Here is a 25,596-nt window from a genome sequence, read left to right as displayed (position 1 = left end):
TGGAAATTAAATATAGCAAATTAGAAATCAAATCAATAATTAAAAGGGAGATAAATAATAATTGGCAAATGTACTGGGACAATGAGGAAAAGGGTAGACATTTACATTCAATACAACCAGTGGTAGGGAAAGGAAGGAAGTCAAGTGAAAGAAGGAAGAAAGATTGTATTATTTCTAGATTAAGATTGGGACATACAGGACTTAATTCAACAATGCAATTAATAGGGAAACATCATACAGGTTTGTGTGAATGGTGTGGAATAAGAGAAACGGTGGAGCATGTACTAATTAAGTGTAATAAATATTCAGAGGAAAGAAGTAAGCTAAGAGAAGAACTGCAGATGGAAGGTAATCAGCAATTAACATTAAGGATAATTTTAAATTCAGTAGAAGGGGGCAGGTTAATAATAAAGTTCTTAAGAAGAACCAATTTGATCCATAGAATATAGAAGGGTTATAAATGTATACAATTTGTTTTATACAGATAGATTATTATACTATAAGTTTTTTTAATATATATATATATATACATGTAACAGCATCCCTCTCTGGAATGAGATGGACTTTGCCGTAGATGGAGGAGCTGAACACGCAGCAACATTGAAAGCACGAGTCCTGATTGTTCTGGTAGTGGTGATCTAGTCTAGTGTATTTTGTCTCTGATCTATTACCCACAGTAGATGGCGGTAATGCTCTTTTTAAGAATGCGAACCGCCAAATAAGCACAAAGAAGAAGAAGAAGAAGAAGAAGAAGAAGAAGACGTCCAAACCATATGGTCCAAACGTACTGCTGCGCGACGCGTTGTCGTCACGAGAAGACGCCCAGGCACGTCGCGCGCGCAGCAGCGGAGCACTGCGGGGGACAGCGGCTGTTGCTCGGGGATGATGTAATGTTGCTCCGGATGGCGGTGTGCGCCAGGCTCTGCGGAGCGGGACAGTCGCGGCGCTGCAGGCGGCGGCAGAGGCACAGCCAGCCGCATCAGGACAGCGACTCTGACATGGACATGGACGAGGAGGAGGAAGAGGAGAAGGTCGTGGGCAAACCGAAAGACGAGCCCGATGGCGGCAGCAGCTGTCACAGCAGCGGAGCCGGTGTCCTCGGGCCGCCGCGCCCGCAGTCACTGCTGGATCTTCCGCCGGAGCTCCTGGTGGAAATCTTCTCCTCTCTGCCCGGCGCTGCGCTGCCCAACCTGGCGCTGGTGTGCAAGAAATTCAGGCAGATCCTGAACACGGAAACGATCTGGAGGAGGAGATGTACAGAGGGTATGTAATAATGGCTGCTACACAACAAACAACACACAGCGGCCTTCTGTTTACACAAGATACTGATATGATATGACACCGACTCAAAAACTATCATAACGTTATTATATAGGCCGATTTACATTATTATATAGACTATATTAATTAGTGCTGTCAAAAGATTAATCGCGATTAACCGCTTCCAAAATAAATTGTTATTGGAAATATGTGTATGTTCTTAAATTAAAATTTATGCAATTAGCAGATGCTTTTATCCAAAGCGACTAACAGTGCATTCAGGCTAACATTTTTTACCTAACATGTGTTTCCTGGGAATCGAACCCACAACCTTATGCTGCTAAAACAATGCTCTACCACTGAGCCACAGGAACATACAATTATATAGTAAATATATTTATATTCATATAAATTGTCACATATAAGTATATATATATATATATATATATATATATATATATATATATATATATATATAAAACGTAACATTTTTCTTATACATGCATGTATGTGTGTGTATATACATACTACGTATACACAGTACACATACATATATAATGTAAACAAAAACTTAATTTGGATGTGATTAATCGTTTGACATCACTAAATATAATATGTATGTATGTATATATATATATATATATATATATATATATATATATATATGTGTGTGTATGTTAGGGTTGTGCCGATAGACGATAGTATCGTGTATCGACGATCATCAGAGATATCGACATAAGCAGAATTCTCTGTCGATAATCAAGACGATATTAGGCTCATTTTCCTATTAATGTATTAGATTATAATAATAATAACTATTATTTTTATTTTTATTAGGCTGCTTATTATAATTCAGCTTTTAAACTGCCCAGCTATTTCACTGCATTTCACACACCTCGCATGCGCAGGAGGATTACAGCATGTGGTCGGTGAAGTTGCGCTTTGATTCGGATAATTCGTTAAATCCATGAAATGAAAGAGATAGAAAACGACGAGTTGGTGTCCCACACATTTAATGGCTGGTATACGACAACGCGCTCTTCTCATACACGAGAGATTAACTCTTTCTTGGTGTCACAAATAAAGTAAAGACAAAATAATTAACAAGGCCGCAGAGCGAATTTATCATCCATAGTGCATGGTTCTCACGTAGTCCTTTTCTTAAAGACTGATCACTTAACTTAAAACACACTATGTGGTGATGAAGGACTACGTGAGAAACCCTATGGATAATAAATTCAATCTGCCGCCTTGTTATTATTTTCATGCACACCGCACTATAATGTGATGCATGCAAAATACATAGTTTTGGCCGTTACAAAGTCTCCATCCACAAACAGACGTACATCGTCTGCAGATATAAGGTATTTCATTGCACTTTAACAAGTAATCTAAACGGCCTATATACTGTATGTGCAATATATTAAAGGAGCCCTCACTAACTGAGTTTAATGCCACAGTTATGTTAGACTGCATCTCATTCTTGTTTCTGTGACGGTGCGTCAGACTCATCATGAGGCGCGCAGTCCGGAGCGCTGTATGACTGATGCATCAGTTCAATTCAACTTTACTACAAATATATCAACTTACCTGTTTTAAATACTTTATATTTAAATGTTCGTTTATGCCCAATATTAGTGTTAAACTGTTGGACTTTAAATTAAATCTGCTATTGATTTTCACCGTTGACTGATTTTGCAGAACATTTAGACTGATAACTTCCCTGCGCAGATGCGGACGTGCGATATGACAGTTGCGTCCGACTATGTATGAACTAGCTGTTTTAAATACAGTATTTTTATATTTAACGTTAGTTAAATCAGTCAAGTAATTTTTTTTTTGATTATTGGTGACTCCATAGGCTCTCTCTCGCGCACCTGCGCGGTTTAAAACACCAAATAGTTATGCTATGACAAGAACAAAGAGTCTCTCTCTTGCTCCACACATGCTCGATAATATTGTGTATCGTCGATCTCACGGGCTGACGATATGACGATTTGAAAAATGACCATATCGCCCAACACTAGCGTATGTACATGTTAATATATATGATATGCATGTAGAATTTATGTGTAAATATGTGACAATGGACCAAAAATCAGGAATCTGTTAGAGGGTTAAAAAAAAACCTCTAAATATTGCGAAAATCGCCTTTAAAGTTGTCCAAATGAAGTTCTTAGCAATGCATGTTAATAATAAAAAAATTATTATATTATATATTTACAGTAGGAAATTTACTAAATATTTCATGGAACATGATCTTTTACTTAATATCCTAATGATTTTTGGCATAAAAGAAAAAGCGATAATTTTGACCCATGCAATCTATTATTTATTGCTAAAAATAAACCTCTGCTACTTATCACTGCTTTTGTGCTACAGGGTCACAAATAGCTATATTTTGTGTTTGCTGATAAACTCATTTTGACAAGTGTTTTTAAAAATAATAATATGTACTTACTGTGTCTTATTTAATGTTTTTATATATATATATATTATATTAGGGGTGGCACAGTTCGCTGAAAAAAACCTCACCTCACATGGTTCGGCACGTGCTGGGACTGCGGTTCAACTTAAATCTGACAAAGCATCTGTAATATGGTTTGCTGTAAATAGCACGTAAAACAAACAGGGTTCAGCTAATATATGTTTCTGTTGATACATGCGCAATCTGGCTTCCCAGACATTACAACAACATCCCCTCTTGTTCAATGTGAATGCCGTATGCTGGAATATGAATCATTTATTCCGTCATCACCCGGGTGCTGATAGCGCGCTCACAGGTGAGACCTGAATAGCACACGTTAATATGTGTTTAAACTAAACTCATTTAAGCTTTGCCAGTTGAAACATTTAGGAGCCAAAGGACAGGAGCACGCATGCGCAGTGAGAAGATTTGTGCATGCGCTCATCCGAAGCGCGCAAATATTAAGCTCTCTCTGAAGTACTGTGTTTAAAAGAACAAATTCAGACAAATATTGTGTCAAAATGCCAGTTTTTGTAAGTATCCTACATTAAAGCAGACATAGCCGGCTGAACGTAGGCCACTGTATCAGTGCATTCTCTTAAAGTGACAGTCTTAATATTAATCGAACAGCAACAACAAAGAAACCACTCACTGCTCTTGATTAAAAAGCTTTTGTAACTTTAATAAAGAATAATCTTTCATTTATATAGTCCAATATGCAATGCTGTTTTACACTTGATTACTTTATTCAATTTGTGTACCACAAAACTAATACTAGACCTATCTAAACAAACAACTGAAAATCACTGTTTATTTTTTGTATCTTTACTCTATTGTATTTATTTGTGCTGTTGCTTGTAGTTGGATAGAATATTCTTTTTTTATTTTATTTATTAGAAAGTGTAGATTTTCCATAAACATAGCACATACCGAACTGTATCGAAACTGTGACTCTAAAACCGTGAAACAAACCGAACTGTGAAAAAGTTGAACCATGCCACCCTTAATATATATATATATATGATATAGAATGTATACAGACAATGACTTGAATGTATTGAGTTTCTGAATCAATTTCAAGTTTTGTTTTTTGTTGTTGTGACGCTTAAAGACAAATATATCTAGGTCAGTGGTTTTCAACCTGTGGGCCGCGATGGTATTGTAGGTGGGCCGCCAATTACTAATAAAATAAATAATAATATATTTCATATATATAATTAAATAACAAAAAATAAATATTAAACTGTAACTATGCTTCCACTATTGGAGCTTGCTGATTGGTTTAAGAATAAACCGCCAATTTATCTTAGATATTTTTGCTGCATATGCTACAGAACAACAAATTCAAACATGCATAAATGCTGTCAACATGTCTACCCGCTGCCGAGCTCTGTCTGGATCAAGTTTTCCCGTTTTGCTGAGCGGTGCCAGTCCGAGTTATTTTCTGTTCATTGCCAGTTCATTCTAGGGCTGTGCGATTAATAGAAATCGTCATAAAATAACGATTTGAGCCTGCGCGATTTCTAAATCGCTTTATAGCAAGATTTTCCGCGGCTCTGACCTCCCGCATTATGCTATCTGATCCAATCAGAATGCAGCGCCTAGCGCGAGAACAGAACAGACTGGGCATATGCCTAACTCCAGGTTCACACACTGTCTGCGATGCGCCTTTTTTCCGAGCCCATGTTAACGGATCAGAGCGTTCACACTGCACACGGTAAAAGGCTTTAAATAAAAACGTGCGAAAATTAATATCTAGCACAGGAGCATAGAGAGAGTTGTGAGTGCACAGGACGCAGTTTAAGAGCGATGAGAAACGTTTTAAGTGCGCACACTCTCTCCAGGTGAGAGCAGCGTGTATCTGAGCAACCTCTTCTGGTTTTGTGGCAGAGCAAAAGGAAATCTGCGTGCGAGCGGAGAGATTCGCTCTCGTGCATTATTTTAATGTGCTTTCGCGTTACATTAATGCACTCTCTCTGCTGCTTCTGCACCGCACACACATACTGTATATATTTATATTTTATTTATTTTTTGCCATAAGTCTATAAATGTTGTTACACCTTTAGTGATTATTTTGACTCATGTCTGTTCTAGAGACGTTACAACTTTTTGATAAAGCTCTAATTGGTTTTCTTTTGGAAATATGTTTCAAATTCATCCTGAATGCATTTATGACTGTAAAGCATATATGTGTGCGTCAAAATTGTGATTAAAATCGAAATATCAAAATTGATCAAAGAAATCGTGATGTTTTTTCCCCATATCGCACAGCCCTAGTTCATTCAATAAATACAGTTAACAATCTAGCTTCTGAGTACTAAGTTATTAACCATACAATAGCGGGGTCAGTTATTATTATTTATTTTTTTTGCAGTGGGCCGCGCAAACATATATGTTTGGATGTGTGGGCCGCGAGTTGAAAAAGGTTGGGAACCACTGATCTAGGTGTTTATTATTATTATTATTATTATTTTATAGTAGTTATATATATTTTATGTAAATATGTTTATTTATTATTAAAGAGTAATTTTATTACAATTTTCTCTTTTCCCTTTTATATAATGATTGAGTTGTGTACACTCACATGTGATCATTCATAGAATCATATGATGTTTACAGAGTCATTGAAGTTTTTGTAGAAACCTTGAGTTTTTAACATTTGTCAACAACATGAACACAGAATACATTTGATTTCTTCTTTTCATAACCTCCTCCTTGTTCTTGATCTGTGATGTTTAGCTGTTAAAGTGGCCTGAGGTTTAGTGCTCTGGTGATTGATTCATTCACTGTAAAACCAGAAATGAACTGTGTCTTAAAACCTATTGACCTGCAACTTAAATGGACATAAGAAAACAACATTTTTAGGCATCATAGGCATGCATTTAAATCCTTAAAAGGCTGTGTAGATAGACAGATCAAAAGATTTTCATGCAATAGTAGCAAAAAATTAACATGCATTTGAGTTAATGTTTGCCTGTCAGTGTTGCTGTGGAGTGAAATACGTTACTTGAACTTTCTGGTGCATAAGTCAAGGGATTGGCCAAAAACCTGATAACATGTCATTTATGTGAGCCATGAGGGTGTCGTTTGCCTTATCTCAGGTCTAAGATCTGTTTAACAGGCTTCAGCACCACTGCAGCAATAGAATCAAGTAGAATACAGTAACACAGAAAACTTGCCTGTTATGATCAGCTTAAAGGATGGCACAGAAACTGTTAGCATACGGTTTTATTCTGAATTGAAAGATACTAAAGACACATCCTTTAGTACTGTGTACACTCTTCTGTGCTCGCGCAGTTTGGCATGAGTTTTTCTCTTCTTGCAGAATTCGGTATGAGAGATGACCTGCGGAAGATGGAGATCGTGGGCATGTCGAGCCGAGATCTGTATGTGAAACGTAAGTAAATCTACTGTAATCTCAGAAGTCACCAATTGTTGGCAGTTCAAGTGATTTTAAATGATAAAATATGATACCCAGTTGGGATTTTTTAAATTAATAGTTCACCCACCAATGAATATTTGCTCATCCTCAGGCCACCTAAGATGTAGATAGGTTTGTTTCTTCATATCACTCGCTTATCAGTGGATCCTCTGCAGTGAATGGGTGCCGTCAGAATGAGAGTCCAAACAGCTGATAAAAACATGACAGCAAATAAACACCCCTCCAGTCCAACGATTAATGTCCTGTGAAGCGAACATCTGCATGTTTGTGAGAAACAAACCTCTTCTCATAATCTAGTGTAGATCTGAAATGTCTTTTATAATGTTTTGTTAATTGTATACCTTGTGTAATTTATTCTGAGATAGCTATGAGAATAGTGAATAAATGAATGAATAAATCATCTTATAATCCATAATTACGCTTCCTCCAGTTAAAAAGTCCAGCTCTTGTTGTCCTCTCACATTAAAATACACCAACATAACTATTCCGAACTGTTTTGGACTATTTTTTAGTTCGTGAATGGTGCTTGATCTGTGCAGATTTCTCTCCTGATTCAGACGAAATTATTTGAAGTCTTTATGGATTTGTTTCTTCCAAACACACATCTTTTTTTCTTCACAAAACATGAATTGCTCGACTGGAGTTGTGTGGATTATAGGGATGATTTTATCAGTTGTTTTGGACTCCCATTCTGATGGCACCCATTCACTGCAGAGCATCCATTACTGAGCAAATGGTGAACTGCTAAATTTCTCCAAATCATTTTTGGGTGAGCTATTCTTTAAGTTTAACTGATTATCAAGTGAGCTGTAAAAATCCTGATCAGCCCATGTATATCACATCTAGTGTATGACGTCTCTTTAAATGTCCTTTAGACTTTTCAACTGAAAAATCAGATGTGTTTGTTAATGTAATGCCGTCGCTTCACCCCATTACATGTCCTTTGTCATTTTCTCAGTGCATTTTACATTTACTTCAGCTCTCAAAAGACATTTTATGTTCATTTAACAGTTTGTCTGTAGAGTATCGATGTTTGTTTCAACCAAAAATATTTCAGCAGGTGAAAACATTAGTGCTTAAAGAGAAAGATTCCTCAGAAGCTAGTGTGGCATTTGTGTATAATCAAGTTGATTTAAAAATGTGGATATGCAATATAAAGTAAATATTATCCTCCGAAGTGACAGACAAACACTTATCACCCTCCCAGCCCTGTACACATTGATTGTGAGTGTGCTTCTCACTCTGCCTTGTGGCTCTCTCCTCTTCCTGTGGCACGCTCACCTGCGTACATGTCCAGGTGTGAACCCGCAGGTGAAGTCGGGACGCTTTATGAAGCTCCTCCCTGATTATGAGCATATGGACTATCGGGACGTGTACACACACTGTATGTACTGGCCGTGTGTGTGAAGGCTTTGAGCTGGAGCCCAGTCACTGCTTGTCAAGCTGCTGGCTGAAGATGCTCTTTGCTACTGATGTACTGTTCCAGGTTCATTGAGTTCAAGTAGAGCTGTCGAACATGGTATAAATAAAGACCATATAGTTAGATTTATATTATCGCATATAAACTCGTTCCTTAATTTGCAAAAAAAAAAGCAAATTGTAAATGGTAAACAATATGTACTGCGGCAAGATAAAAGTAAATATTGTTTTAAAAGTGTGCTAGTGTAATATATTACAGTACAATAAAATAACAATTAAGTCTCTGTAAAGTTGCAAACCTAGTAACAGAATATGCAAATATATATTTTGCACAATATGGAGAAATATACCAAAAAATCAAGATGAAGGAAAAAGCCAATTTAGACAACTCTAGATTTCAAATAACACATTTTTGTATGGAAACGACAAAAAACTTCCGCTGTAAATGAGGAATGAGTTCAAGTGATTTTCTTTTAGGGATTTCTGAGTGTTGGTATGTTGGTTATTTAATTGTACAGCTGGTTTCCTTTATTTTTACATTTAGAATATCTTTGATATCATCTAGATTATTAATCTTTATATTAATAATTTAATAACACTGTGATTATTTAGAAAATCTCAATATCTGTTTTTCAGACTGTACATCTTTGTAGTGATGCGTAGATTTGCTTGAAATCTTAAATCTTAAAATGTATTTAAAAATTAAGTTTAGGTGGTTTGTCAGTTTATTTTGTCAATAAACCTTTAAGTTTATTGGTTTATTTTTAATATTATCTAGAATCGTATTATTTCAGCTTTATTTTTAATAACCAAAAAGTATTTTTAATAGTTAAATAGTTTTAGTTCCAAAATAATTCTTTTCTAAATCATTACGTTCTGTCACAGATTCTTAACTTATTATGAACGTGGAACATTCCTTTAAGGCTGAATCCCAAGCTGCATAGTTCTTCTACTCTATAAAAGTGTTAACTGGTGCATACTTTTGATGTACTTTTCTATGCATTATCTAGCAAGACACCACAAGTAGGAAAGTGTGTTGTTATTACCTTCATCCATTTTTGATCCATTCATACATAATTCATTCATCTAGCTGAATTCATTACATTATTTACATTTTGTCTTGGCATCACATTCCTTCTGTAGCACAAGGATTTGTGGGTAATATAAGCCACAAGCAGATGTTATTCTACTGGAAGTAATTCAGGAAGTTTTGCAAAATACTGCAATTTGGAACACACGGATGCTAATTATTTAGTTGGCTAAGTATGCAAATTGGGACACAGCCTTGGTTTGGGACAGACTGATGTGACAGCGGCCTAAGGGCAGCTTTTGCCAGGTGTGAGCATGCCTGTGTGTCCAGCATGCATATGTGTGTGACTGACACAGGCTGACAAGGGTGCAGATGTCTGTAGCTGCACTAACATCAGCTGACTGTGTGAGATGCAGATGAGTAAAGGTGACCAGACGTTGGAGAATATTAGCTCGAAGTTGTTGCATGGCAGATAAGTTGCATATACTCACACACTCAATGTGCATTTATGAGTTCATGCCCAATGCCGAAAGTGATATAATCCCATCCAACGTTCTTGGTTCTGGGTTTGTTACGTGTGTTGTGTGCTGTTTTAAGGTCATGTGCTTGTTTTGCAGTGTTATATCCTTATAGAAACATCCTGGGTCTCTGGCAGCCTGATATCGGGCCCTATGGAGGACTGCTGAACGTGGTGGTAAGATCACACAGAAAAAGCAACAAAGAATGATAACAAATGCAAAAAGATAGCTGATACTGGTGGAAAGTTACATATGTGAATTGTCACAAAACACTTATGTATTGAGAAGATGATTATGGCGATGAATATCATTATATTAGCACAGTACTAATGTAGTAATATCGTGAACCAGTAAAAAAACATATGCTGTTTATTTTAGTGCATACCATATATTAGCTAAAAAGCTTTAACGCAGCTAGCTAATAGCGTTAACATCCATCATGTATCTTCTAGCATACAGTAGCTAACTGCAATTCCACTTGTTTTGCTCTAAATTATTAGGGCCGAGCACCAATGGTGTGAGTACCCTCTTGGAATTGCTCCGTTTATTATTATTATTTTCTAATTGTTCTTCAGATTTTAAAAGTTTAATTTGTAAAAAGTTTGATTTTGAAGTGATGTGACATTCGGCCAAGTATGGTGACCCATACTCAAAATTCGTGCTCTGCATTTAACCCATCCAAAGTGCACACACACACACACTGTGAACACACACACACACACACACTGTGAACACACACCCGGAGCAGTGGGCAGCCGTTTATGCTGCGGCACCCAGGGAGCAGTTTAGGGTTCAGTGCCTTGCTCAAGGGCACCTAAGTCGTGATATTGCCAGCCCGAGACTCGAACCCACAACCCTAGGGTCAGGAGTCAAACTCTCGAACCACTAGGCCACGACTCCCCTGAAATATATAGCTGCCCACTGCTCCGGCTGTGTGTTCACAGTGTGTGTGTTCAGGGTGTGTGTGTTTACTTGGATGGGTTAAATGCAGAGCACCAATTCTGAGTATGGGTCACCATACTTGGCAAATGTCACGACTTTCACTTTTTATTCTATATCACTTTCAATTCATTTTAATAGTTTAAAATTTCAGTTTAATCATGACAAATGTGTAATTACATGACAGTATATTTCAGTATGAAGTGTATTAAAGTTTATTATAATTGATTGTCAGCAGTACACTTTATCTATATTTACTATGAAATTACATTTAAAGATCTACTTAGGTAGCTCAGTCAGAAATATCACCCAAATGTTCACCCAAAAATTTAAATCACCCCACGATTTACTCACACTCAAGCCATCCTAGGTGTATATGACTTTCTTCTTTCAGACAAATACAAACAGAGTTATATTTAACATTAAAAATGGCAGTGAATGGCCATTGAAGTCCAATAAAGTGCATGAATCTATCATAGTAAGTGCTCCACACGGCTCCGAGGGGTTAATAAAGCACTTTTGATGTGAAATCATGTGTTTGTGTTAGAAAAATATCCATATTTAAAACTTTATAAACCGTAATCTCTAGCTTTGGAAAAAAATTCGGCATACGTAAGGCACGCAATAAATGTACAATTATACTGTATTTCAAATGTGCAACTCTTTCTTGCTTTGTTGATTATTTTAGGTTGACGGGCTGTTCATCATAGGCTGGATGTATTTACCGCCCCATGATCCCCGTGTGGAGGACCCCATGCGTAGACGGCCGCTCTTCCGCATTCATATGTGGGAGAAAAACAAAGCCATGGTAGAATGCATGTATGGACACAAGGGCCCTCATAAAGGAGACATCCAGGTAAATCTAACATATTTCTACCACAATGGCTCAATGTGCCATTATATTCTACAAGATATTGACCAAGATATTTTTTTCTTTCCAGACTGTGAAGAAAGATGAATTTTCCACCAAATGCAACCAGACGGATCACCATCGAATGCCTGGAGGAAGGCAAGAGGTAGGAAACCAGACTTCTTAAAGGGATAGTTCACCCAAAAATTACAATTCTGTCATAAATTATTCACCCTCATGACGTATCACATACGTAAACAATGTATGTACGCAGAAACGTTGTTTATGTTCAGATCAAAGCATAAACATAAACAAATGTTTCTGCGTACATATGTTGCATACGTTGTTTAAGTCTGTGATACTCTCCAAAATGGTGCTAAAGCATGACGTGGAGGAGACAAATTGTTGAATAAAACAATTATTATCGTTTTCTTTGCACACAAAAATTATTCTCTTAGCTTCGTAAAATTACGGTTGAACCCCTGATGTCACATGGACTATTTTAAAGATGTCCTTACTACATTTCTGGACCTTGATCATGGTATTATCATTGCTGTCTATGGAGGGTCAGAGAGCTCTCGGATTTCATCAAAAATATCTTAACTTGTGTTCTGAAGATGACAAAAGGTCTCACATGTTTGGAACAACATGAAGATGAGTAATTCATGACAGAATTGTAATTCCTGGGTGAACTATCCCTTTAAGAGATTTGGAGGCAAACCGTGGCTCTCCTGTAGTTCCTGGATGTACACTGAGCCCCATGTGTTTGTGCAGGAGTTCAGAACGTGGTTGGAGGATGAATGGGGAAGAACATTGGAGGACATTTTCCATGAGCACATGCAGGAGTTGATCCTCATGAAGTTCATTTACACCAGCCAATACGAGTAAGTCTCCTACATCGCCCGTTCTCACCCAGAATGCGCCAACAGTTTGATTCGTCTGGTGCCAGGTGTGTACTTACCGTGTGTTTCCTGGTTTCAGTAATTGCCTGACGTACCGTCGGATTTATCTTCCCCCGTGCCTCCCGTCAGACCTGCTGAAGCCGGGCCTCTTCAAAGGGACGTACGGCAGTCACGGCCTGGAGATCATCATGCTGAGCTTCCACGGCTCCAAGGCCAAAGTCACCAAACTTACCGTGAGTCTGACATCCGAAAATATGGACTGGAGTGCTTCGATCCTCAGGAAAACATGACACACTGCAAACCTTTACTATTTGAGGCAACACCTACTGTCTCACTTTCCAATCCGGTGTGATATCTGTAGTAAATGACAAGGAAAAGTTGTGTTTTCTTAATTGTATTGTAATTGTTATGTCACAAAGTTTCTGGTCCTTTCATTGAATTAGCACAATTTTTTTCATATGAAAACAAGCATAATTGAATCATTAGAATAACAGTGCTTCTATCTTTGGGGACTATATATCAACACACATATATGCATGTATATTTAAGAAAAACATGTTACGTTTACATATTAAATATATTTATATACGATATAAATTATATGAGTATACATATATACTTAGAATAAAATAAATTATACAAAATAAGTTATACAAGTAAACTTTACATTTTTTATTTAAAAAGTATTGTAGCTCATAGTTTAAATAGTTTGTAACAATAAAATTAATAGTAGTTATTATTATTACTAATATTAATAGCATATTATATTTGGACAAAATAAAACATTTAAATACACTTAAAAAAAGATTTGTTAGTACTTATTAAAATACTGTCCTGTATACACAAAAAACATACATTTATTTAAAAACATTACATTTAAAACTATTATTCATTTCTATGAATGGCTTACGGCGTAAATAATCCTAATTAAAAACAATTTAGTTATTTGTGTGTGTGTATGTGTAAAAGAAGATAAAACAAATACATTTTAATGTTTTTCTATTATTTAAATATTTTTATAATATATAAATATTGCTGTATTGTAGTTTATAGTTTTAATAGTTTATTATTCAAATTCATTGTATATTTTGGAATTAGACAAAATAAATAAAAATACATTTAAATACATGAAATGAAATAATTTGTTAGTATATATAAAACTTAAAATGTGTATACAAAATAATTTTAGTAAATTATTATCGAACATAGACTCTTATATCATAGTATAAAATTTTAATAATTATACATACAAAGCAAATACAAGCAAAAGTAAAAGTTCAAATGAAGGTTCCAACAATGCCTATAGTATACATGATTTAGCGTGATCATCAGCTCACTTGTTTGTTTTTAGGGTGACCCCAATGTACCAGCAGGTCAGCTGACGTTAGAAATCGACCTGAACCGGCCGGTGCGTCTGCCGGACCTGGAGCACCAGCGGAGCATGGAAGAGCTCTCTCGTCTGGTGCTGGGGGTGCACGAGGAGGTCCAGAGGGGTCTACAGGCCCGGGATGCCCCATCAGAGCCTGCGGAGGCGGCAGAGGGCTCAGATACGGCTCCCCCTGCTGGAGTGGAGGACGTGGAGCCGGGAGCTGCTGCCTGCAGCTCTGCATCTGAAGCGCAGCCCTTTGTTCTGCCTCTGGGAGTCATGGCCCGTAATGAAGTGTATCCTCGCACCTGCAAGATGTGGTGAGTCTGATCATTTTTACAGTATTTATTTTTATTATATTATTAATACATTAATAATACTTGATTATATTTTCTAAAATAGGCATACGTTAATTATTTTAAATACATTTCCAAATTTAATTTGTTACAACTGAATAATTTTATATAGTTTTATATTAAATTAAAATGGAATTAAATTTATGCATTTAGCAGACGTTTTTATCCGAAGCGACTTACAGTACATTCAGGCTATCAATATTTACTTATCATGTGTTCCCGGGGAATCGAACCCACAACCTTGCACTTGATAGCTCAGTGCTCTACCACTAATATATTATATATTTGTTTTGTCTCTATAATATTAGAAATAATTAATGAAAATTATATATTTATATATTTTTATACAGAAATAATAGACAGCAGTTAAATTAACTAAATTATTAATTAATTTATTATATTTTATAAAATATGAATGTCAATTAATTTAAATCAGTTACTAAACTTAATTTGTTAAACTAAATAATTTGATATATTTTTTATATATATATTTTATGTCTATTAATATTAAGTAGCATTTATTACATATATAAAAAAGACATGACAATTATTTAAAATGTGACATGCAATATTAAGTACATTTTAAAAAGTTATTACATTGTATTTTATATAAATAGACATATTTTTATTTTAAATGAGCTTAAGTAAGTTTATGTAGGTATATAATTTAAATGTAACTTAGAAATAAATATATAATATATAAAATAAAAAATATTAAATACACTTCTTGTAATCATTTTATATGTTCAGTGTATATGAACATATAAAATGATTACAAGAAGTGTATTTAATATTTTCATATATAACTTATAAATATTCATATATAACTTATAAAATTGACATGGAAAATAATTTAAATTACTGTTTTTTTTTTACTTAAATTGTAAAGTGTGTGTGTGTGTGTGTGTGTGTGTGTGTGTGTGTGTGTAATTGTGTTTTATTATTCTAACTTAAAGTAAACATATATTAATATAAAAGGAATATGCAGTGCACTTTAAAATTCTTTAAAATATAATACAAAATATATACATTTTTATTTTTATTTTAAATTAATGAAAAAAAAATTGCTAACACTTTATTTGAAGGTATTCTTGTTACACGTTACATGTACTTACTATTATAATAACAATAAATGATGCAAGTAACCCTAAGCCAAACCCTTCCCCTAACCCTAACCATAAAGTAAGTACATGTAATTGATTCATATTACTCAGCACTTAAATGTAGAATTAGACTGTAACAAGGACACTTTCAAATAAAGTGTTAGTTTGTTTGATTATAATCCTTTGTGTTTCAGTTTTTATGGAACGGGCCTGATCGCTGGCCACGGCTTCACGAGTCCAGAGCGCACGCCAGGGCTGTTCATCCTGTTCGATGACGACCGCTTTGGCTTCATTTGGCTGGAGCTCAAGTCCTTCAGTCTGTACAGTCGGCTGACCGACCAGCTGTCCCACGCTCAGGCCCCCAGCATGGAGCGCTTCGAGGCCATGCTCCGCAACATGCAGTCATGGACATCCTGATAGCAAACCTCACACTACCTTTCTCATCAGGCACATCCTCTGCTGACACACACACACACACACACAAACGCACTTCTGCTCGCATCCGCACAGGTGTATTTAAGCCACATGCCCATACAGTTGTATTATATCAGGCCTTTCTTATCAGCTTTTTAATTAATTTATTTTTGTAACCTGAAAATGGCGATGAAGACGACAACAATGTGAAAATCCGCCCGTGTGCTCAGCTGAGCGTGCCTCTGATCTTCACACTCTGAAATCCTGTGGTTTTGTGCTTTAGAAATAATCTTAGAAGCGTTTGTCCTCAATCTGGCAACATCTGCGGTTGCTTTTAAATGATTTTATTCAGATTATTTCCTTCGTTGTATAAGATGTCCACACCATATTTGGAAAGGCTTCCATTTTTCTTTCCGCCAGCACTCACTGAAAACCAATGACTTCCAGCCGCTTTGTTGCTGCAAATGTTGTCAGTTTTATCACATCCATTAATATATACACTAAAAAAAGACAAATTTTCTTATTTAAAGGAACAGTTCACACAAACATCAAAATGTTGAAGAAAATTCTCACCCTCAGGCCATTTAAGATTTAGAAGAGTTTGTTTCTTCATCAGATGCAGAGACATTTAGCATTGCATCACTTGCTCACCAGTGGATCCTCTACAGTGAATGGGTGCCGTCAGAATCAGAGTCCAAACAGCTGATGGTTTAAAAAATAATGGATTTATTTCTTAAAAACACGCAGCTTTTCACTTCACTTGTGCATTATAGTCATGTTTTTATCAGCTGTATTGGACTCTCATTCTGACGGCTCCCATTCACAGCAAGTGATGCAATGCTAAAAAATTTCCAATACGTTCTGATGATGAAACAAACTCATCTACATCTCGAAATGGCCTGAGGGTGAGTCAGTTTTCAGCAAATGTTGGCTAAGCTTTTCCTTGAATTTATATCTATCATACTGTTAAATTTCCAAGCGAATAGCTAATTGGTTAGCCAGCAGATTTCACGACCACGACGACTGTCTCATGTTCACATGATAGTGGTTCTGTTCCTCTAGCTGTGCAGCTCTCTTCCAAGTGCTCTTCCCTTCGCAGCGTACACGTTTATCGGAGGCAGAATTACTCCAGCTATACTTTTGTATTTGACTGCAGCATTACTAGCATTTAAAAAAGGGGAAAAGTGAATAAAAACAAGTATAATGTAAAGTGAATATTTATGTAAATGCATTGAAAATATTTAAACATTTATCAATACATTCAGCTCTGTTTTAGGGATGATTGTATATATGATCGATGAACTAATTTAAGTATATTGCCTGTGTTTACTTGTTTTATGTGTAATATTCTGGTAGAAATGGCTGTTTACATGGACTGATATCCTACAACTATTGATATTATTCCCAATAAGATGTCATTTCAGCAGTTTATATTGGCTCAGAACTATTCGAATCATATTTCAAAGCATTTGTGAAACTAATAACTCAAAGTCTACCCTGCTGACTTCAGTTTCTCACTTCCCAATGAATTAAATCAAGTTTTGCCCCATTTTTCATCGCCATGGTTCATTGATTCACAGGACTAGGTCGACTTCAATCTGAGTTTCTCTCCATTATTTATCGATAATTATAATTTAGCAAAGCACTGTGGCTAAAACTGTAATTTATACACTTGTGTTGTACATTTGTAAAACCGCTCCAATATCGAGTCAAGCATCCAATACAGTTCTTTATATTTGACGTTAATCTGCTGTTTGAAAAAAAAAAAAAAAAAAAACATTTCTATGGTAATTCCTCAATCAGAATATTGTCAATAGTTGAATTATTGTCATTCGTGTAAATTTGCCAGTTAGAAAATGTCAAAGCGCAAATTCATGACTAGTTTGCACACGTTGCATTCAAATTCAGGGAGGTTTGCAGCTTTAGCCTTCGTTTGTTCTCAATAAAATGGAGGAAAAACTTGAACGTTGTCCGACTTTTATTTTTAAGTGCAAAACAGATCAGTACAAGTTAGTTCAATGTATGTCACATCATTTATTTGTACATTTGTTTATCAAATTTGAGCTTCAGCTCCAAAATACACCAGGTTAGGTATTTTAATGCTTATGATGAATCCCAGTTCTTAATTTTTTATCTGTGTTATCCACACATTCAAGTTCATTTCTAATGAACACCATTTGTTTTTTTTTTTTGTTTTTTTTACAGTTCTAAGTGCTCTGTTTTCTCTCGGCCTTGGCGTATGAGATCTGGAAGTGTCTTGGTCATGAATGTGTAGTGTTTCTCTTTCAGGTTCTTCCCAGTTTTCTGTTCCAGTCCAATGCCGAGATACTCAGCCTCATCCTTATATTCAGGCCAGTGTGTCAGACCCGGACCATTCGGAGACCTGCCGATCCAAAAACAGCCGTATTAAAGTGCAGCAAATATATACTTTGTTCTTCTACGAAAAACAAGAAGACTGATATTTTACCCGGTGTGTGCAAAGTTCCCCCAGTATCCCATCACAGTCCTGCACAGCTCTTCCTCTTCCTTTGTGAAAGGAGCTGAAAGATTGAACCATTGAATGATGATTCAGTGGTTATTTGAAACCCTTTCAGAGAAGTTCAGTGAAGGATGTGTTTGTGATGACGAGTTTTACCGGTTGCTCTGAGGTTGGCTTGAGCGAAGCAGGTGCCCTGGATGAAGAACAGTTCATCTGTGTGGTCAACACCAACAAAGCTGGGCCTGTTCTTCTGGATCATACTGGGAGGATGCTGGAACTCGTACAGGTAAACCGGCGCTCCTGAAGCTACAGCCACAGAAATGATAGGATTTAAAGGGATAGTTCACCCAAAAATGAAAAAACAAACAAAAAAAAGTCATTATCTGCTCATACTCAAACCTGTATGAGTTTCTGTTGAACACAATGAAGCTATTTTGAAGAATGTTAGTAATCAAGCAGTTTCTGGTAGCCACTGACTGAAAAATAAATACTATGGAAGTCAATGGCTACCATCAACTGTTGTCACACGAGAGTGAGTAAATTAGGACCGTTTTTATTTTCTTGGATGAACTATGCCTTTAACTCCAAGATTATTTCACTGTGATTTTGAAGAGCAAAGCGTGTAAAAAAAAAATCATGTAAAAAAAAAGCAGATGTTTTTTTTCTTCCATAATTCATAATTCTTTTCATAATTCAACATTTTGAATATTTTCTGTATTGATGTATTTTAAGGTGTAATTTATTCCCGTGTTGTAAAGCTTTATTTCCAGCATTATTACTCCAATCTTTAGTGTCACATGATCCTTCAGAAATCAGTCTAATATGCTCAGTTTAATTATTATTGGTTCTCAATTATTATTTGTATTATCAAGGTTTAAAACCGTTTTTGCTGCTTAATAATTTGGTGGAAATCAATCTCCATATCACCGTATGCTCTTCTGTGTCCTCCGCACCACAAGGATGCGCTGTTTCTATGTGTATTTAGCTTTGATTTGAAATAAAACATTGCATCGTTGTGGCGCGGAGGACACAGAAGAGCACACACAGCATACAGTGATATAGAGAGACACTGAAGAGACTGATGACAAAGGAATTATCGAATAAAGTTGTTATTTTTATTTTCTTTGCTTACAAAGTGTTCCTGTCGCTTCATTTAACCCAGATTGCACGTTTGATGGCAGATTGCACCTTTTCTGGACCTTGACACTGTCATTTATTTGGCAGTCTATGGGACAGTCACAAAGCTCCCGGTTTTCATCCAAAATATCTTAAGTTGTTTTCTGAAGACAAATGAAGCTTTTATGGGTTTGGAACGACATGAGGGTTTTCATTTTGGAGCATCCTTTAATGTTGAATGAAAGTGATATTTATTTATCATAACTCTTTCTTTCCAGATTCCACAAAATTATGAAGCGGTACAACTGTTTTAGGTGTTAATAGTACTACTACTACTCATAGTAATAAATGTTTTTTGAGCCGCAAATTAAAATATTAGAATGATTTCTGAAGGATCATGTGATACTGAATGATGCTTAAAAAACAAAATCAGCTTTGCATCGCAGAAAAATTTGAATTTTAAATTATATGAAAAAAGAAAACAGTTCCTTTCAAATTGTAATAGTATTTAACAATATTAATATAACTGCATTTTGCCTTGGTGAGCATTTAAGAGAATTTTAGTAATTATTCCAAACGTTTGACCTGAAGTATATATATAATTTTAGGCTAAAATTTAAATTTAATAGACGTTAATATAATCAGAATTAAAAGTTATTTTTAAACCCTTCTGTCCAAACGGTTGCAATGGACCAATATGAATAACTGGCTGCGTCTCACCGCTGTGGTATTTTGCCAGTTGGAGGGCAGGGATGTTGAACATCATGTCTCCCATCATCTCTCTGTAAATGTCTCGGATTTGAATGGGATCTCTTGTGTCACCCAGGTACTCGTTCGCCACCAGATCAACGATCCATCGATCCCTGGGCTGATGGGAGTTTCAGTCAAAGCACACAGGATTCAAAGAAAAGCACATGTAAGCTAATGTTGAGTTGTGACTTACATCAGGATACGTGAGGGTCAGGCCCTTTATGACTTGCTCTTTATTCATCCCATCAATCCATCCTTTACCCGCAAAATACTATGGAGAAATAACATTAGCATCAAAATATTAAACCAAATATGTGAAAATGCTGTAAATGTGCCAATGACAGTAAAACAACATCTTTGATTCTAAGCAAGTGAGTTTAGAGTGTGATATTAAATATAATAATAAATATAATTTGTACTCACTGCGGGCAGTAAAAAGCCAAACTCATCATCAGTGATTCCAGTGATGAGAGGAACTTTACTGAACTCTTGCTTCTGAACGATATCTTCTACAGGTTTGGGAAGGAAATAGGAATCCAGAGCGAGACTGAAGTGCATCATCGCAAACTAGAAACATAATGGAAACAATCCTCAATCCATTAATATCAATCACGGCAAATATAGGCTATATTGTAGATATATTCTAAAAGCACTTATTTTATATGTCTACATAATACATGCTTTATATTGAAGCATCATACCTTGTGAAAAATAAGTGTGCTTAATTGCATTGAATGTGCACATAAAAGTGTATTTAAAAAAATAAATACTTGCAGATAATATACTATTAATGACATAAAAGGGCACTTAAATATGCCAGTTGCATTTTCATACAACATTTTCATTTAAATGTACTTAACATTCAGTTACTTTAAAATATATCTCATTTACATTTAATTTAGCACATGCTTCTTTCTAAAGGAGGAATACAACAAGCAGTTTACCATAAGCAGTCAAATAAACACCTGTAATGCAAAGCATCACACATTGTTTATTATCTTTGTAATAAGTACTTGTGCTGAAATATTATTGGCTTCCTTTTATGAAATATTTCAGACCTGATTAGAGCATTGCAGAACTTCCTCCTCGGACCAGCGCATGATGCAGTCGACGATCTTCGATGAGCTGCTGCTGTCACAGTTGCATAATTTGGCTGCGTTCTGACATGAGCATCAACATGAGAACGTGGTTAAAAACAGTTGCACTTAATACAAATAAAAAAGATGAAAATATAAGAAGAATATGAAATGATACCTGAGCCCTCAGTAAAGGATTTCCCATCACTAAACCGTCCCACAAGGCCGTCCCACTTTCTGCAATGGCACGATGAAACAGACCAGAAGCCAATGGTGAAAGAATCTTGAAGACACAAATGACACAGAAATGACTTGATCACTCGAAACGAATATTTAACAGTAATGAAGTTGAGTTACTATGCTATTAATAAAGACCCATACCAGCGTGGATACACTTATTCCTCCAGCAGACTCTCCAAAGATGGTCACTGATCCAGGATCTCCACCGAAGCTGTGGATGTTCTCCTGAACCCACTGAAGAGCTGCGACCTGATCCAGAAAACCATAGTTTCCTGGAGCATGTTCATCTCCCGTGCTACGAAAAAGAGAAAAGGAATCTTAATCTTAATCTGTAATTAAATAAAAAAATTAATTGACTCAAAACATAAAAGTAATGCACAAAAATGATTTTTTTAATGAAACACCAAAAACAAAATTGAAAATAACGAAAAACCGAAAATAATGTTTTGCTAAATTATTAGTTACTGTTTCGTCTACGATTTCGGCCCTCCACAACTATTTCAGCCAAATATTTTCAGTGCATCCCTTATACTTACGCACAAAAACAAATTAAATTAAATCTTATTTAATTTGCATTAATATAACAACACTGAACATTTAATTAATATTTAAAGTTAACACATTCGCTTTGGCATGTGTATTGCTGTATTAATGTGATGATGAATATTCAATATATTGATTACATAATTTAATTTGAATTACTAATACGCAATGCTACGTGCGTCCCGAGTTCGAATCCTGACTCAAGGACCTTTCCCGATCACACTTTCTCTCTCTCTCCCACTTTGCTTCCTGTCATCTACGATTTAACCAATTTAGGTTGTAATAACCAATTTAATTTTTAATTGGAAATCTAAATTCTTACACAGGATACAAATTTTACCTACTTGTAGATGTTAAAAATCCACAAAATCAAGGTAAGAATCTGCTATTATCTGAATTCAGCTACATTCGCATCTTGCTTTCTTATTTATTTATTATAATTTAGTGTTTTTTTTTATTATTTTATAATTATTTATTTGAATAAATCTCAATAATAATATGTAAATTGAAGAGACTCCATGGCTATGTTTGAACGGCCATAACAAAAATATCATGTATCGTACCAAAATGATTTGAATTGAATTATGACCAGTTTTCAGATTTTAAGATGCACAGCATAAATCATTTAAGAAACAAACTTGAATCTAATTATTATTATCAACATTTATCTGGTTTGGTAAATGGTATGATCAAGGGTAACCACAGATACCCTACCTTAAGAATCCCAGCAGACCCAATCTGTACTGAATCAGCACCACAACCACATCCTGATACGCTGACAGAACGGAGCCGTCATACACTGAAGCTGAACCAAGAGCAAGTCCTCCACCATGAATCCAAACCATCACCTAGAAAACACAAGGAAACGTTCTCCAACACATTTTCTATGAGGACATTCATCTAGGGCTGTAGCTATCAAATATTTTAGTAATCAAGTATTCTACCAAAAATTCCATCGATTAAGCGAGATAAATAATCGGATAAAATGTGTTTTTGCTTAATTAAAGTGCAATATTAATTATGCAAGAGAAAATAAGACTCCTGGGTCTCTTAAAATGAACAACTAAGTTTCCTTTTTTAGAATTTTTTTTTTTTTTTACTTTTTAAATGCATAAAATGCAATGCATGCATCAAAATCATTGTTTCTCTGTCTGTACTTGTCTGAACAATGACAATAAAGTTGAAAGATGAATTAAGTGCTTTTAAGTGCCATTCAGTTGGGGTTTAAAATAAAGCATTTTCCGAGATGCACATTAAACATTAAACACATAAAACATTCATTTAATTTATCTTTTAATTATTAAAAATTAAGCAAACTTAACTTTTTGGTAAGCAAAGGGGAATTACTATTAAAAATAAAACATGGAAGAAATGTTGTATGATTAAACCTTAAAAAAACTTTTATTTTGACGGGTTGACGCACCTTTACAATTCTGTGTATGTGATGTGACGCTAGTTTTACTTAAATCAAATGGTCAAATGCTCATGAAGTGACTGTCAGAGCAGTTCTGGAGATGTTGTTCATGTGTTCACGTCTTATTTAGTGAGACAGCAGAAGCTGAAATTACCGTGAGCGTCACGCGCGCTTCCGTGTGTTTAATGAATGAAGACGCGCTTCTGCACCATTCATTAACAGAGACACGCAGAACATGCAGGATTCATATTTAAATAGACTGTTCCGGCTTAATATTTATAGATATTAGTCCATATCGTGATTTGATGTAAGTGCAATGACCTATTTTTGATTAATTCTTTCAAAATTTGGCAAATTCCGTGTCATTCCACGTTAAACTGTAAATTCCGTTTTTATGACTGGATTCCGCGATTCCCTCCGCGTTATCTGCATCGCGGAAATCATAGGGCCCTAGTTGTGGTATGCCAGCTCTACCTTACAATGGACACACGACACGACCAGTGTTGCCAGATTGGAAATGTCCAAGTATCGTACCAGAAGTTCAAAATTATCGTATTTGGAAGAAAATTGTCGTACACGAGTCAAAGGAGTTATTTATTTATTCTAAACTTACAAAATTTTGACACGACCTGCAAATTACCACAATAGATAACAAGGCGTATTGTTGGACGGAAGCAGTGAGACAAAATACTATCACATTATTTTCAGTGACTGTCTTCATCGCGGCGCATATTAAAACATATTACATTTATTTTTAACACTTGCTTTGTCGCGTCCAGTGAAGAAGGAATTTAGTTGTTTGTGCGTGGTGCAGTTAACTCCACATCTGAGCCGCTGTCATCGTAATCCTGCGTGTTGCCAGATGTTAAAGGGGTTCTTGCTGTCATGGACCGCAACTAGTGCTCGTTGGCTTTAAAGCAGGGCACTCTCCTGCATTCTTAACACACCCTGAGGTGCACACGAACGCATTTAGAGTGTCTGTAATGAGCCGATTTCGTGTATGAGAAAAGAAGCCCTATGACTGCAACTACCATAATTTAAATTTTCATAAAATTCTGAAATTATCATCATTACGGGACTTTTTTCATTATTGATCGTACATCGTACAGAGGTAAAAATTATTGTTCAAATACGATAATTATCGTACGTCTGGCAACACTGGCCATGACGTTCTCTTTACGTTTGCCCGCGCCCTCAAATCAAAACACTGCTGACTCCTTGCAGTATGCGACTTCGGATGCAGCGCTTGTCTCCTTCCGCTTTGTAGGTCAAGTAAATGTGTTGTCACATTAAAAAAATAATTGCGAAAGAACCTGATGTGAGATTTAAAATAAATTAAAAGAGGCTTAGAGGCAGAGGAATTTGCCTCGATCATTTTTTGTAATCGAGTTACTCGAGTTACTCGAGGAATCGTTTCAGCCCTACATTCATCCAAGTTGTTGATCAACTTACTGGTAGCTTGGTGTCTTGGCCAGGTTTGACTGGAGTGTAGATGTTGAGATACAAGCAGTCCTCCGACACCTTGGGAATCTCCACATCCATACCGAGAAACTTAAGTTCAGTGACACTAACTTGCCTGTCCTGGATGCACCTAAAGAGACCACGGCACCATTAGAAATGTCTAACTAAAGATGTTTGAATTGAAATGTGGTTGTGCGACATATCACATGGGTGGCTGTTTGGTCGCATCTCTCACTCCGTCCCATTTCTCTGCAGGCTGGGGACTAGCCAGTCTCAGGGGTCCCACGGGGGGCTTGGCAAATGGTACACCTAGATAACTATTAACAACTGTGTCCTTGCCCTTCACAGTCAAGAAGGCACCTTTCAGAGATCCTAATTTTGTTTGCACAAGAGGTCCTATCAAAAAGACCAATATATACATAAAAAAATCCAATTTAACTTACATTTCGCA

At 36.0% G+C, this 25,596-nt stretch overlaps 2 protein-coding genes across 3 annotated transcripts; one reads left to right on the top strand and one right to left on the bottom strand.

Moving 5' to 3' along the window:
- Positions 1 to 806: 806 nt before the first annotated feature.
- On the top strand, positions 807 to 16,820 carry LOC132124570 (F-box only protein 31-like). Of its 2 annotated transcripts, XM_059535639.1 has the most exons (11): positions 807 to 1,263; positions 7,053 to 7,124; positions 8,467 to 8,553; positions 10,236 to 10,312; positions 11,764 to 11,931; positions 12,017 to 12,091; positions 12,700 to 12,809; positions 12,907 to 13,060; positions 14,179 to 14,513; positions 15,847 to 16,288; positions 16,350 to 16,820. In XM_059535639.1, exons 1-10 carry the CDS (start codon positions 891 to 893, stop codon positions 16,067 to 16,069), a joined length of 1,674 nt encoding a protein of 557 aa, XP_059391622.1. In that variant the 5' UTR covers positions 807 to 890; the 3' UTR covers positions 16,070 to 16,288; positions 16,350 to 16,820. The 2 variants fall into 2 exon arrangements, with proteins under 2 accessions (XP_059391622.1, XP_059391623.1); XM_059535640.1 differs by lacking the exon at positions 8,467 to 8,553 and having other exon boundaries at positions 809 to 1,263.
- Positions 16,821 to 18,026: 1,206 nt separating this feature from the next.
- Positions 18,027 to 25,581, bottom strand: LOC132124938 (fatty acyl-CoA hydrolase precursor, medium chain-like). The gene is made up of 12 exons (XM_059536104.1): positions 25,352 to 25,581; positions 25,137 to 25,275; positions 22,985 to 23,118; positions 21,869 to 22,022; positions 21,666 to 21,770; positions 21,470 to 21,571; positions 20,835 to 20,978; positions 20,605 to 20,682; positions 20,382 to 20,529; positions 18,702 to 18,851; positions 18,534 to 18,606; positions 18,027 to 18,449 (listed from the first exon to the last, which is right to left on the bottom strand). The coding sequence occupies exons 1-12, from the start codon at positions 25,564 to 25,566 to the stop codon at positions 18,266 to 18,268; spliced, it is 1,626 nt and encodes a 541-aa protein (XP_059392087.1). The 5' UTR covers positions 25,567 to 25,581; the 3' UTR covers positions 18,027 to 18,265.
- Positions 25,582 to 25,596: the final 15 nt, after the last annotated feature.

This window comes from Carassius carassius, chromosome 43, assembly GCF_963082965.1.
Source record: "Carassius carassius chromosome 43, fCarCar2.1, whole genome shotgun sequence".
Classification (NCBI taxonomy): domain Eukaryota; kingdom Metazoa; phylum Chordata; class Actinopteri; order Cypriniformes; family Cyprinidae; genus Carassius; species Carassius carassius.
Note: the sequence above shows the minus strand (reverse complement) of the source record. Positions and strands in the feature narration are given on the sequence as shown.